Source organism: Vanessa tameamea, chromosome 4, assembly GCF_037043105.1.
Source record: "Vanessa tameamea isolate UH-Manoa-2023 chromosome 4, ilVanTame1 primary haplotype, whole genome shotgun sequence".
Lineage (NCBI taxonomy): Eukaryota > Metazoa > Arthropoda > Insecta > Lepidoptera > Nymphalidae > Vanessa > Vanessa tameamea.
In genome coordinates, this window is record NC_087312.1 from 5,386,997 (window position 1) to 5,403,086 (window position 16,090).

The 16,090-nt window shown below is 32.2% G+C and overlaps 1 protein-coding gene across 3 annotated transcripts; it reads right to left on the reverse strand.

Annotated features, from left to right (window-relative positions):
* Positions 1–700: 700 nt before the first annotated feature.
* Positions 701–13,426, reverse strand: LOC113394351 (golgin subfamily A member 1-like). Of its 3 annotated transcripts, XM_064220652.1 has the most exons (13): positions 13,261–13,426; positions 12,965–13,015; positions 11,286–11,457; positions 10,923–11,080; positions 9,739–9,901; positions 9,476–9,627; positions 8,687–8,833; positions 7,737–7,805; positions 5,665–5,888; positions 3,298–3,454; positions 2,644–2,799; positions 2,443–2,555; positions 702–2,344 (listed from the first exon to the last, which is right to left on the reverse strand). In XM_064220652.1, exons 1-13 carry the CDS (start codon positions 13,375–13,377, stop codon positions 2,170–2,172), a joined length of 1,854 nt encoding a protein of 617 aa, XP_064076722.1. In that variant the 5' UTR covers positions 13,378–13,426; the 3' UTR covers positions 702–2,169. The 3 variants fall into 3 exon arrangements, with proteins under 3 accessions (XP_026487419.2, XP_064076722.1, XP_026487418.2); XM_026631633.2 differs by lacking the exon at positions 7,737–7,805 and having other exon boundaries at positions 704–2,344; XM_026631634.2 differs by lacking the exons at positions 7,737–7,805; positions 8,687–8,833 and having other exon boundaries at positions 701–2,344.
* Between the last annotated feature and the right edge of the window lie 2,664 nt (positions 13,427–16,090).

Here is a 16,090-nt window from a genome sequence, read left to right on the forward strand (position 1 = left end):
GCTTGTATTATATTATTGTTATCGTCTAATGAGCTTCCGAGATATTACGCTACAACACAATTGTTCATTGTGAGTATACTTCTTAACTCAAAATATAGTGGTATCTATTCAATGATAGGTACGTTCTCCTACAAATTTATAATACTTAACGTGTAAAATAATCAACAAAAAAATCAAATATGTGAAACGATATATATTTTTTATTATTAAATTATTTATGTTTTTTTCACTCCGTTATATTTGACCGCCTCGTTGACCCCGTGCGACCCCGTCTTTTCTTTCCTGTTATCGGTTGCAATGGCGAAAGTCCCTTTTGCAATTGTTAATGAGTAACGCTCGGAAAAGACTAGGTCGGCTATTCAATTCCAAGGCTTGGCTTGGCTCGGCTCGGCTCGGCTTAGAATATAGCGTTACATATGTGTTAAATCTTGACATTTTCTATTTCGAGTGTAATATCTGAAATTGTTCATCGCTGGATTGGACTGGATATGAAGTCAATATAAACAGCGAGTTCATCACACTTACAACAATTGATCGAACTGCATTGCAATTTTTTAATAAAAATAGAATAGAATTACTCGAATAATAAATATACCAATTTAACTTTAATGATTTTATGTATTCTGACTTCTAATGATTTTAAACAAAATATGGTTTATTTAAAAATAAACAAATTGCGTATAATTTGAAAATATCATTTATTTAAATAATAAAAATAAAAGCTACATTACCTTTAAAACAACAAACAATAAATATAATATGAAAAAAATACATTGATTCGAAATACTTTTCAGAAAACAAAAAACGGTGAAACTGCTTTCAATTCATCTGTCAAAATAAAACATCATAAGTTTCATATTCAACTCACAATTTCGAGAAGATTAAGACTAGAATAATTTACACAAGATCTTTGAATTGTTACCATATCTACAAACGTGTAGTACTAGTAGCTACAGCTAAGTGTATCAGATCATGTTTATATGTAACACAGTTTGGTATATATTTCGTTATATTCGATTTTTAAAACTATATATTTGTATGTACCGACTGTTACCGATTTTTTTTTTATTGTTTGCAAAAAGTTCGTATGAAAATACATGGAAAATAAACTAAATACTAATTGAATTATTTATGTATAATTGCCGAATGTACATTGTCAGTAGGCATTTAAATGTGTTCCATTAGACTGCATGGATTTGGTATAAAAGTAATTATAAATTACGCAGATCTATAAAATTAAACTGTTTCTTTTCTAATACCCAAAAAAAAAAAACGATAATTCTAAATTTATTGAAATGATGATTTGAAATTTGAATTATACAGAGCATTATTTGAGTCAATGACATTACATAGCGGCAGTGGTTGCTTTAACATTTTTAATAAGAATACAAAGTTTTATTTGAAGCCGTCCCTGAACTTCAACTGTTAACAATTATACTTAATACAATTACGAACTGTACATATTTATTCTGACTAGCAACTATTAAGGCATAAATTTCAAACATTTATAGTAATCCTTGTATTCAATGTTACTACATGATTAAATACAAAAGTAAAAATTTACAAAGTACATTTTACGATTGTTATGTATATATTTAACAAGTTGTTATTGCAGTCGGGATCCGTTAATATACATGTTTCAATTTCACAAACGTTACAAACGCGAAATATCTAAAAAATACAAAGGAATGTAAAAATAAAAATATTTAATCTTAAAATTGTAAATAACTTTTAAACCATAAATATCACAAAATAAGTAAGCGAACGAGAGATAATAAATCATTTAAGAACAAATAGAAACAGGTCCGAACGACGTTAAAGCTCAGTTTGATTGCGTCTCGGGCATCCCATGTTAATCTAAATCCGTTTTAAGATGTATCATTTGTTTGTAATCATCGTTTTAAATGTTTCTATACTAATGTTCAATTCCACAACGTATGCGTAACGTTTTAATCAAACATTTTATTGCACATTTATGTCCTCTCCGGTTTTCCACGGGGCAAATATAATCTATGAATGAATCTCGCCCGATCGTCTCGAGTGCAGTGCATCGTTTAAATCGAATGTTGTGATTTTTTAATTTCAAATGACGTTATATTTCTCTCTAATTGCGTGTCAGCTACTGCCTTAATACTGTAGTACCGCTGCGGAGGCCGCGGCGGGCGGGCCTCAGGCGCTGAGCGAGGGGAACCAGGCGGCGAGGCCGGAGCGCGCGGGCAGCGCCTCGCGCAGCAGCGCCTCCTCGTGCGCCGACAGCCGCAGCAGCGCCGCCAGCGCGCGCGTGAGCTGCCGCGCCTCCAGCTCGCGCGACGTCAGGAAGCGCAGCACCACGTGCTTCAGGTACCTGCCGGCGGGCGGGCCCGGGACGTGAGGTGGGTACTGACTTTCTGGAGCTCACTTTTGCGATCTAATTATTAATTTTAAAATACATAATGAGCTCACCGTCTACTTATGTCTTGTTCTTCTGCAGATGAGAGATCGGACTTGCTACTCTGTAATTCTCTCTGGAGAGTTTTCTTCATATCTGATATTCGATTATCTAAAGTCTTTATTTTCTGAAATATTAAGATTAATTAAAATTAAATAAAATACGTAACAAAACAATTTCATTAAATGTTTAAAAGCAATGTTATGGGCCGTCACCTTATTCTTATCACAGATTTCGGTTTGTAAGTCTTGTATGTTTCTCTTAAGAGCGCTCTCGCTCTCCGTAAAAACCTCAATATTTCTCTTCAACTCTTCCATTTCTTTTAATCTAGTCGTCTCGTTTTCTTTTATTATCATACACTCAGCTTGGTTCTAGAAATAACAAGATAATTGTTAAGTATTGATACAGTACTAGAGACAAAAAAAAACAAAAGTTTTAGGTGGTTTTAAGTATTTCAATAAAAATGGTCATATCGGTTAAAATACCTAAAAAGGAGGATTTTCGAAGCTCGAAGATTTTATTTTTCAATACTTTGTGTATTTCAACAATGTAATTGTTTATTTACAAAGATAAACTTCCATTCAATAGATAGACTTCCTACACAAAACAATGTACTATAATCTTAGAGCTTCCAGATGCTACTTTATGTAACCGAAACGACCATTTTTTGATGAAATGCAGCCAGTTGAAATTACCTCAAAATAGCACTTAATAGATATTTTTTTATCTACAAATGCAAGAATTTTGTTTTGTTAAAAAAAAAAAAATTAACGTATTGTATGTTTTTATATCAATCAATATTTTTGTCGTTTAGCGAAAAATAATATTTGAAAAACGTATATAAAGTAAACATTTCCATAAGTACATACTTCTTTGTGCTGCGCAATGACACCTTCCAGTTCAGTGATTTTAGTTTTCAGATCAACTATTTCAGTCTCCAGGTACCGCACGTTGCACTGGCTCATCTCGATGTTCTGAGACATGTGGGCGTTGCGTAGCAGAGCTTCGTCCTTCTCTCTTTTCTCTCTACAACATAGTACGGCAGCACGCATATGTTAACTAAAAGCCTGTTATTGTCCACCACTGAATGCACAGGCCTCGTCTCTTCTTGAGAAGGTATGGAACTTATTACATTGGGTCCAATGCGGATCGGTGAAACAAATTTGGCAAAATTTGATGTACCTTCTCCTCAAAGGGAGAGGAGGCCTTAGCCCAGCAGTGGGAAATTTACAGGCTGTTTATGTTATGTTATGTTATGTATGACGTAACTTTCATCGAGATGTTTTCGTCTACCGCCACTTATAAAAACAAATGATGAAATAAACTCGTACTGAGTTACGATGCGTTAATACACCTATAAAGACACTTTGAATGTTACCCATATTAGTTGTTAATTTTAAGTGCTCAGTGATAAGATGATGGTGTTACTTTTTCAATAAATAAACAAGTCATATGTCGATGAATATAAAAATTGCGTCCTCTAGGACGCAATTTTTTTTATGGGGAATGTAGGGGGCGTCAATACAAAGTTAACCCCAAGTTTGTGGGGTTGGTGCCCCTGTCTCCCGCCCGCCATCTTGAAAAAAGGGGTGGAAACATATTTTTAACTATATCTATATAACCTTTTAAAGTTTTAAGTTTATGGTAAAAAAAAACATAGACATAATTGTAGCCACAACAATTTGCTACAAATTATGTTTTTACAAATTTTCCGTACAATTAATAGTTTCGGAGATATAGTTAAAAATACGTTTCCACCCCTTTTTTCAAGATGGCGGGCGGGGGACAATGGCGGCAACCCCACAAACTTGGGGTTAAGGTTGTATGGACCCCCCCTACATGACCCACAAATAAAATCGCGTCCTCTAGCAAATGTTCAAATTGGCCCTAAAATTGTAACATTTCAATGGACTAAATGTTTATTTGAATATAATTAAAATTTTGTTATTTCCTTATTTATTCAACAGTTTATGTTACATTATCCCAATAAAATAAAACAAGAATTTTAGATTATTTATATATGTAGATAATAGCAAACTTTGTGTGTGTGACATCTACACTTGACAACGTCATCCTTGACGTCATACTACTTTACGAGTGCGTCGTCCAAGCGGTAGTATTTTTCGACGAAAGAGAACGCTCTTTGACAATCCAACTTGACATAAATAATAATCTTTGGCAATAATTATGTTTTTGGTTAATTTCCATGGAATTCTTGTTTATACGATAATTCAATTTGCACCTTTTATTTTTTATTTATGCAATTTCATTATCACCTTAAAGATCACTTTTGAGTCTGAGTTGGAATTTAATTTGCATTTTGTCATTATTTCTTTTGCTTTTACATTATACATATGTTGCAGCCAATTGTTTAAACTAGCTATTCAATGAAACGCCTCTATACTAAACGACGCTGTGGCTTCAACCAGTGGCCTTTACAGTCTCAGCCAATTCATCTCACGTTCATAAAATAGGGTAAGTTTGTTGTTTAGCTCTATTTAGTATTGTCAGTCTAACACCTAGTGTATTTTAAGAAGCCAAATGCAAAAAGGAATACTGCATATCCCGTAGCACCGAAAGCCATCGAATTCCGAAATAGTTGAACAACCTTTTTTTCAGGAGCTTCCTTATTCTAAGAATAAAAGACAAATTAACTAATGTCATACAGGCCGCCGGCTGAACGGCGCCATTTAGTAAAGTGGCTAATTTAATCATTTGGCTGCGACAAAGCGAAGGCTATACATAATATGTTACATAGTTTTAAATATCTCTTTAATGTTTTGAATTAGTAGTGCGTACTCTTTGCGAAAACAGCTGTGGCTCACATATATTGAAATTATTATGTAAATATGTGTTTAACATTTACGTCATAAACGGAAAATTGATATGAAATTTTATTTTAGTTAAATTTATAATTATATTCTTGGATTAACATTAACATTTGCACCATATGTACTTAGACCTTTACGAATGAATTCACTGTAATTTATATAATATTAAATAAAAGCTATATTGAATGTGTATATTTCACTAGATTGCTTGATGGGCATGAGCGTAGATGTAGAAAGAGGAAGAGGACAACCTGAGAAAACCTGGATGGAGAGGGATGGGTGCGAACGATCAGATGAGGAATAATAGAAAATAATGACCCCAAATAGATTGTTATTAGTATCGTTTTTGCTATCAACTCATTCATTCGTTCGTTCAATAAAAAAAATAAAAGTAAATGGGCTCACTTGTCGAATTTCCTCTGTATATCAACATAGTCGTGTTGCATGTCCGTCATCATAGAGTTAAGGTGGTTGACCTCAACCTTCTGTTCGTCGTAGAGCCGGTTGGACTTGTCGATCTTCTCTCGTAATATCTTGACTAGTGTCCGTTCGTTTTCGAGTGCCTCGGTTAGTTCTCGGTTCTCCTCGGTCAGTACTTCGATACGGCTCTCGAGTTCAGCTGTCATGTCCTGTAAAAAAAAAAACGTGTAGATAAAATGTATGAGTATATTTTTTTATGTATTGTAAAATGATTTACTAAATATAAAACAGTCATCATACTATTTACTCAATGGCATGCGCTTTTTAAATTTTTATTTTATAAGAAATATTATTTATTTTTACAATTTTATTGAAACTGTATCCATTTCATATTTATGTAAATTTAAAATTCAATTTCGTTGGAAAAAAAATATTTTTGATATAAAACGCTTTTAATGTAATAAGCGGTGTTTATCTTAATACTACAATACTAACAAATTTAAAATAACCTTTTTAAAAACAAGCTTTTATTTCATCCATGAACAAAAGGGTTTTTTTTTGTACTAAACGGAACGGACAACAACACAAAAATTAGTGCAAAATTTCAGCTCAACTGATTGCCAATGTGACCCACACAAACAAACAGGTGAAATAAATAACATGCTTGTTTTATACTTTCAGCATTAGTCATACCATGCACTATATGTACGTTTAAAACTAAATCAAAAAAGCAAGCTATATTGTCAAAGAAGCAAACTAACAAAATCATTTTATTTAGTATTTACATTATTTTAAAAATGTTGTTAAAATAAATAAGCAAAAACAGTAAGAAAGCTTAACGACTACGCCATCGCTAATAGCGAGAAGGTAAATAAAAATTATCAAAAATAATAAAATAAACTTTATTTTATAAAAGTGCGTGATAAATATAAAAACTATTTACTCGTGTAACAAAAATACAAAGAAATATAACAATCAAAATAAAAGCTATCGAATTGCTGCTGTGATTTGTTTACATTTGTAATAAAATAAGATAAAAATATTCTTAAAACTTACGTGGAATGTATGTGTTCAAACAATTTATTAATATAATTAAGTGAATAAGGAAAAATATTGACACGCCGTCTTATCTGACTCGAGTCATGTGATGTGTACATTATCTTTAAACTATCTTGATAAAATGACAATTCAAAATACTATCTAAGTGTGACTATACCGAAGCTACACTAAAGACTGAGAACACCAAATACAGTAAAAAATAAAATTACTTATTCTATTAAAAAAAAAAAAAAAAAACAATGAAATAATGGATATTTTATACCCACATTTTAATTAATTCTATTTTTAAAATATAAAATTAGAATGTTAAAAAAAAATAGGAACATAAATATTTAGCTGCCAAAAATAAAAAGTATAATTATATTAAAAATGTTGATAAGAAATACTTGTTACAAAATTTAACTATTTTTAACATTGTAATTATTTTTTCTCGCAAGAATACATTATGAGGATTGACTAATTCTAAGGATTTCAGTATAGGTTCCAAGTAGTAGTTCTAATAAGTACATAATACAAATGTGTAAATTTTTACCTTGTTTTACTTATATTATATATTTTTATTTGTACATTTTGTATAATATAAAAAGATAATGTGGCAACCCTAATCGATTAACTCTTGAACTGTAAATATGGTTATCGATTTATGAAAAACAATCGACTTTTATAAAATAAATTTAATCGATTAGTTGTCGATTCAGTATAAAATAAATATATTGATTTTATTATCACATTTGATGTATATGGAACATGAATATTGCACACAGGTTTTGAACCTAATTTTTTCAACAATGTTTCGACCCCATTTCTTGTAACGCTAACGTCTGTACTACTTCATCATTTTTTTAACTAATAATTAAATAGCTAAGGAATACATTATTTCAGTTTAAACTGTTCGTATCTATATGTGGTCTAGTAGGGGTCGGGGTCGACGGTAACTCTGCTAGGGCCGGTGTTCGCGTTTGGGTGGCAGGCTAAATGCTGTAGAGGCAGGGACTCACGGCTGTGTGCGCGCGCAGGGCCCGCAGCTCGCGCGACTGCGCCTGCGCCTCCGCGCTCAGCCGCCACACCTGGCGCCCACACAACGGTTAGAACTGCCGATACTGACTGGCTGACTCGCACGAACACTTAGCCTGTCTAAGTAAGTCTAACTATACATTGGGAGCGATCGAACGTACTCCGTACCGCATTTTTTGCCTTCAGGACAGTATTAATATCGTATCCTGCGTATCGCCAGGTGTGACTTTTAGAGGCGCATAGTACATTCCGGAACTAATTTAGATATTTAGTTAGAAAATTTAATTTAGTAGTTTTATGATTGACGATGATTAAGCGTACAAGTGATTTTCGTATGATCCCTATTAGCAAATATAAGACTAGCGAGCGTCTTTAGTTTAATTTGAAAACTTAAATTAATTTTGACATATGTATTGCGAACACATACGCACATAAAGATTAAATTTATACATATGTCTTTGTGCTATTCATTGTCTAACTAACTTGGCTATCTCAAAAGTTAAAACATTTATCGGTTTTATGTATATTTCTAGTTAACTCTTCAATGTACTTAAAAAAAAATTATCGGTTTCCGGAATTTAAATTCTTGCTTCTAATATTTAAATATGGTATTCGATTATTTAGTTATTATTTTTTTTTATTATATCTGAATCGTACCATATACTATAACCACTTATCATAAGCATATTAAAATATTAGATAAAATAAATATATTAAAATCATAGGTTTCATAATATTAATTAATTAATATATATTTACATGAAGAGTTTTGATAAAATTAAAATATTTTCTAGATAAAAGTGAAACAAACGAAATCAACAGACGTCATTAAAAAATTTGGATTGATCGTGATTTTAAATCTATAAAGCAATATGTAAAAAAAAAAAAACGAATCATACCACTAAATCGAGTGCTCGATAGAAATAGTACTAACCTTAGCTTCACTATTGGCAAGATTTTGTTTTGTTTTTTCCAGTTCGACGGACAAGTTATCTATTTTCTCCTGTAATTCCTTTTTCTCAATCTCGACCCTCCGCCTCTCGGCGCCCTCCTCCCCCGCTTGGCGCGACACGCGTGCCACCTGACGGAGCAAATCTTCAACAATTTATATCACAAATAATATAATTGATATATTATATATATGTTAGTGTAAAAAGTATTTATGTACAATTAAGAATGGAAATTAATAAAATTATAGATTTACATGCATTTTCAAACCAAATAGTTGAAAATTAGTGTGTATGTATATTATACATTCTCTAAACGTAGTATGTGCTGTTATTCGAGAGTCGAATATGTAATGACTATTGAGAACATTGTTAGCCAAACTATTTGAATATTAACTTACCTGATTAATATTGTAACTTGTCTTCGTGATAACACCGAAGTTAATACGTGTTTATATAAATAGTGATTTTGTATGTTCGCACTGAATACATAAATACAATAAATATTATATAATATGTCGCATATACAAACATAATTATTTATTTTAGTTAGCCATAAATAAGTGTAACTTCATACGCTGTGTTAACGTCCTCGGTCGCAAAGATATACAAACTGTATGTTGATGCAAGACAAATCGACTAAGATCAATTCAGTAGTTTTCGCGTATACATATATTAATAATATATTTTTAACATTGTGCATAAAATGCTAACTTTTTAAATATTATAGATACGTCTCCGCAGCAGTTGAAATGTGCGTCGATGTCGAAGCTGACCTGAGTCTCCAAGGAGGCGATCTGGCCGCTCCACGAGGTCTTGACGTCGGCCAGCGCCATCTTGGCCTCCTGCAGCTGCCGCGTCAGCACCGCACGCTCGCGACACACGCGGTCGAACTCGTCGCAACCCGTCGCTTTCACTTCTCGCTTGTCTAAGATTTTTATTTTTTAAATAAATTTATCGTATTCGGTTTTGTATAAAAAGCAGACGCGGCGTAGCTTTCCGCACAGGCCTGGGCAAGAGCAGACAACTATCATATCACCGTCGTCGTGCATGTGGTGCTGCGGGTGCGGCGGCGGCAGCGCGGCGCGCAGCACCTCGAGCGCGTCGGCCGCGTCCCGCGCGCGCGCCTCGGCCGCGCCCAGCGCGCCCACCAGCTCGCCGCGCTCGCGCGCCCACTCGCGCCGGCACTGCTCCACCTCCTCCTGCGGGGAACGGCACGATACGTTATAGTACGATATCTGCAGGTGTTAAGTACCCTATGTCATTTTCTATACCCCTGAACATACTTAGTGATAATAATATTAGTTAGGATGGATACAGATGTAATAAGGAAATAGTATTATATTCTAGAGGAATTTACATTCTCCTAAAGTTTTTGAGTTACTTAATAACTAATCCTTTGCATATCTTTAATTTTTTTCAAGCCATTGTAGTACCAAAAGTCCTTTTAATCGAATGCATTAAAACAAGTGAAAGAAATATACACTCAATTTGATTTTATATTTTTATATAGTTTAGTCTACGGCATTTAAAAGTGCAGCGTCTATAGTCTATACATACTAAAAAAACTGACTATCAATTAAAATCTTTAACTAAAAATGTCAATCTGAGGAATTTTCGAGGCCATTAAGGGCAACATTGAAACCTTTATTAATAGACTATTTGACAATGGGAAAAATAAAGTGTCAATTATTGTAATCAGTATATATTATGATTTTAAAAATGGTTATTTATCAACAAAAGTTGAAAATAATAATGAATTTATTCAAAAATCCATAAATAAAAACGAATTTTTTTAAACGTTTGTCACGTGATACAAAACGCTCCTGATTGGACGGGTTTCTGATGACATCACTTGCTTGTTAACCTCGTTTGCCTACTGTATGTGGATTATATGTGCCACAGATTACAATACAGGCAAGTGACGTCACCGACCCCATTGCAGCGCCATATTGGCAAAGTAGCGTTTACGCGCGCTATTTAAATATGCAATTTTTATTTTAATAATTTTCAGCAAATATGTACTAGAATTAAAAAAAAAAACACTTTTACTGGGTTCCTTAACCTAAACCTAAACTAAAACTAAATAATATAAAATGCATTTTAAAAACCAGTCAAATAGCCTATTATGTAATGTGTATTAGTAACGAAATAAATCTATTCTTTTTGTGTTAATTCAACTAGTCATTATTCAGTATGTGAATGTTCATAATTGGGACTAACAGTTAGTGTATCGAGTTTGTCCTGAGCATTCTCTGCAGCTGCAAGTCGCGCTCTCAGTTCACTGAGTTGCTTTTCAGCTGCATCTCGGGCTGTATTTGCTGTGGAGGCCTCGGCTTGAGCCGTTCGTGCAACAGCTTGCGCTGCAAGTGCTTCTTCGCCTGTGTGAAAAAAGTGTTTGATCTAGATAACGTGATCTCATATATTTTTTATACAAAATAATAATAGAAATAACTATTGCTACTAATGCTAATAATTATATATTATTTTGCATTAAAATTTTATACCAAGATATTTCCATTTATTGCAGCAGGATTTAAAATTATTGTAAAAATAAAACGTTATTGATTAAATGAATTAAATTACCTTGAACAGTAGCTAATGAAAGTTTCAGTTCTTCAATTTTCTGTTCCCAGTACAAATCTCTATCTCTTAATTTAATCTCTAACTGTTCAGCATACTGTTGTTGAAGAGCTGCTTGGTCTACTTCACCACCAGTGCGGTCTGATAAGTAGGTTTGTAATTGTGGTGATATGGACTGTAACAAAATATTCATTATTATAATAATAATATAGAAATATTCAATTTTTGTTACTAGATTCCGCCAGCGTTTTTGCCCACGTGTGATTGCATTTTTGGATGTGTTGGGAATAAAAAGCAACTTAATGCTATTCCAGAGTAAAATCTATCTGAGCCAAATTTCATTCAGATTTGTTCAGCCTTTCAGGGGTGAATGAGTAACAAACATCCATCCATTATCATCATATCAGTTCTAACCATAAACATTTCTACCTTAGTCAATGTAAGCCATTATCGGAATCTACCATAGTTAAAAGTAAACTCTACAGAGTTGCATAAGATTGATTGTCAATTTAAACAAGTTCGATGACTACTTCGCTTCCCTCAAGACAGTTGATAATGTAACACCTTTTATGTACATATAATTACATTGGCCCATTCTCTCTCAAACAGAAAATTATATACATTTTTGCAGATCAATTGATAAGTCTGACTACCCACTCAGACAGGCACACTGCGCCCTATTATCAGTATCCTAAAATATTTATTTACAACTAATTCTGTCGGATTCAGTAAAGCAGCAATTACAATGGGACACTTGTTTGTTGTAAACCTATGTCTTGGTTGGTATCACTCAGCCATTAGCATTTAGAAGGAATCCCAATTTCCCTTTAAAATATACAACTGTTGAGTTGAAGGGGAATAACTAGTATTAAATATTTAAAGAGTGGTTGATACTTTACAATAATGCTCACCTACCAATAATTAACAACATAGTGCTAAATGTTATAAATATAGGAAAAAACTTAACTTAGTCCTATCAGTAACAAAAAACACTAAACAGCATAGACCTTGACAAAATAGAAAATATTGCAGTTTATTTTTAACAATTTAACTTACAAGGTCAAACTAACAAAACTAGTAAGTTCATAAAATAATGATCAGATTATATCTTATACATACAACACTATTGGTTTACATAGAGCATGTCATTTCAGCCACCAGTCAGCATAATGTTTTGCCAACATCTTTAACAATAATATTTCAGAAAATTTTCACAAAACCGTTACAAATTATGCACCTAAACCTTGCTTGCGAATTAATCCATCCATTGATTCAAAATCTGAAGAAATTGTGTAGTTTTTGACTTTAGTTAGACAGACAGGTCAATGTGGCCTATGGAGTATTTTTAATATGTAGTAATGCTATATTTAATGTGCTTAAGTATGTAAACATTTTTGAAACGAGAATAGGTATCATTGAAAATAAAAATTATTTTATTGAAAAATTGAATTATATTAAAATATAAACTAATTATATACTTAATTAAGTAGAACTAACATAAATTCATTAAATAACTACTTGTATAATATTTAAATATAAGATACAATTGTATTTATTTTTATATAATAGCATTACATATTATGAATTAATTAAGTAGGTATCTAAGAATATGTAATGTTCAACTGAAACTATTGAATGATGTTACTAAGTTTAGTTATACATATAAATAAACCAAGACTCACGTCTGATGTTGAATCTCCGGGACCTCCTGATGTTGATGGACTTGTTGTGGACTGAAATTAGAAAAATACATACAATAATTAAATATTAAACAGAGCATTACACAAACAATTACTTTGAAAATTTCACCATAATTTTGTTTAATAGCTACATAGATTAAATGATTTTGCCATTGATATGTTTGTCAGCTATGATTAGTTATTGAAAAAAGACATAAAACATTTCGACACAAATTTACAAAATTTTATATTTTATTTTATGGAATAGCAAAATTTAAGTAGTTTAAAAAAGATCGTACCGAGTCATCCCTTAATGTTATTCGCCCTAAAAAGGCCCCGCTTCGCCAGCTACTAGTCAATTTGCTAATGTCGCTGCCAGTTTCTTCCTTAATTTTACTTTTTAAGCTCGCGAACATTTTTTCTTTTTATATTTGTTCTGAAAACAAGACAAGTATTGAATAAAAGGTCTATCTAAACAGGTTTTTAGTAAACATGATAACAGTCATTGCTCACATTCGCAAAACTAAATATCTTGTTAAGGTTCACACTTATGGTCATAAAAAATACAACATAATTTGATACTAAAGCACATTTCTTAAGTTTACAATATTGTAAATGCAATTTATAAATAATAACAATTACAACAAAAGTCGAAATACTTTCTAAAGGACACAATAGTCAATTAGACAATTTAGACATACAACATATGACACAACATTACAGTGTCGCCAGCTCTGTTTTTTTTTCAAACTAAACGTCGTGACAAATATAGAAAACTACGAATCTTGCAAAAAATTTTTATTAAATGTAGCATATATTTAAATTAGATTTTAAATTCCTTTTAAAATCGTGATTATGGGAGTCAAATAAATATTAGATCCATATAATTTAGCTAAACTTTTATTGTTATTTTTTTGTTGAAATATTTAAAAAGCTTTTAAAGTTTTACCCCATGAAAGTCTTAATAATCCCTCAAGTGTGGGGCGCAAAAGTGTTTAACACAGTGCGAAACAGAGATGAGAGCGTAAAGTATGAGGACGATAAGTTGCGTAGTAGTAAAGTTAAATGGTTACACATAATGTAACTTTAGGAATTTTGGGTGGCTTCTGGTATGATTGGAATAAAATCTATAATTATAATTAGAGCCTATTAACAAACAGATATAGTATAAAATGAAGTCACACCAGCCGATTTTGTCAAATTAAATTAACTCCAGTCGACCCTACTAATGTACAGTTTTTAAAAAGAATCATTAAGTAGAGTTTCAAATTTAATTAATAAATTTATATTTAGACAAAATGTTTTTTTTAAGTAATTTCTTATTTTATTTATATGAATTCTAACGTAGGTAGGTTCAAATATTAATTAGATATCTATACTCTATTCCAACCACAAGAGTAGAAAAATCAAATAAACAACATTTGACAGCAAATTGACGCGATATCATTGGTCGAGAGCTTTATTAATCTATGATATTCACTTTGGATTTGCGTTAAAATGGCGTTTTGAACGTCGACGTAACTGTTATCGGAATTTTGAAAGCAAAATTAAAGTGGAAATAAGTGATTAAATGTAATATTGGTGTGTTATAAATAAAAATATATTAATCTTAAACTCTAGTAGAGTAGTGCACAATATAGCTGAGTTATTAGCAAATCGCATGAAATACCTAAATCTAAAGTTTGTTTATCTTTTTTCCTATTTCTATAGGTCCTTCTACTACTAGGTAATACCAACTTATTTAAAAAGGCTTATTTTAGTATTTAATTGTTTTTTTTTTATCGTGAATATAACACCTTATATTATACCGGTATCAGTTTCTATAATAAGATTCCACAGCATTTTTAACTTGGCTTATTAAACAATTTAAAGCTCATAAGAAAACATAAGGCATATTACTCAATACAAGTTTATATTCAAGATAAAGAAGCGTGGACTTAGTATTTATTGTATTCTAGGCAGGATATATAAAGAAATACCTAATTGTTGTTTACTGACATACTCTGTAATTAAAATAGCGGAAAAGAGTAACTACTGAGTTTTTTGCCGGTTTTTATCGGTAGAATTTACTTTCAGAAACGATGGTAGCTTTAAATTTAATTCATCAGTGTAACATGACGATTCAAAAGTGTTTTTATGAGCCCACTTGAATAAAGAATATTATGATTTTGATATAGGATAATTACTGAGCGTCATTCACCATGACAAGACTGTATTTTTTGGGAGAAATTCTGAGACCTATTTATGTCTTATCCCAGCTTGGTTTTTGTATACAAATGTGTCAAGGATTTGTAAGTTCCGGGTTAATCTATTATTGAAGGACCCTCCAGTAAGTTATTTATCTTCCATGAATAGGTTGTATTTGAAAGGTCTAATAGCTAGGTACGTGAAGCCACAGCAACTCCTCGGTTGTGTCCGATTGCTGTGTCGTTGAATGAAGATTGCACCTGTATCTGTACACACACCTGATCTATAATAATAATTATATCTTACGCAGATGGTCGTCACCGTTGAGAATAGTAATCGGTCAGAACGACGTCATGTAATTGTTATTATATATTTTTATACTATTTGTGAATTTGAGTTCTATGCGGTGCTGACTACTTACTATCTGATCATCCAATCTATGAGAATGTTTGTCAGTCTTAAAGAAAATGTCGAATTTCTTAGCAAGTGCATTCCATTGCATATCAAGAACCCCTACGATTTATTTAATGTTATTGTTATCTGCGATAAAAACATTTAGGGAGATATTGATTTATCTTATAATTTAGAGTTAGTCTTAGGTTTCGTAAGTGTTATATGCATTTCCCTTTTCTCGTCATTTAACTATAGTATCTTATAAAGATTTGTTTCTGGTAGAAATGCAGTGGAGTAGCTATCCGGGTAAAAGTTTCGGAGCGGCGTTGCATTGAAAAGAAAAATCGGAATCCTGCCTTACTTTATTCACAAATGTTATCATTTAGTATTGGTAGTATAGAAATATAATCTAGTGTAATAAATAAGTTAAACTTTAATTTTTAATATTAAAAAAAAATACCCTCACTTTAGGGGTCCTCTGGTGCACCGCACCACCTAGCCCTGTGTAAGCTACACCACTGATTAATGTTGAAATATGACTTCAAGACT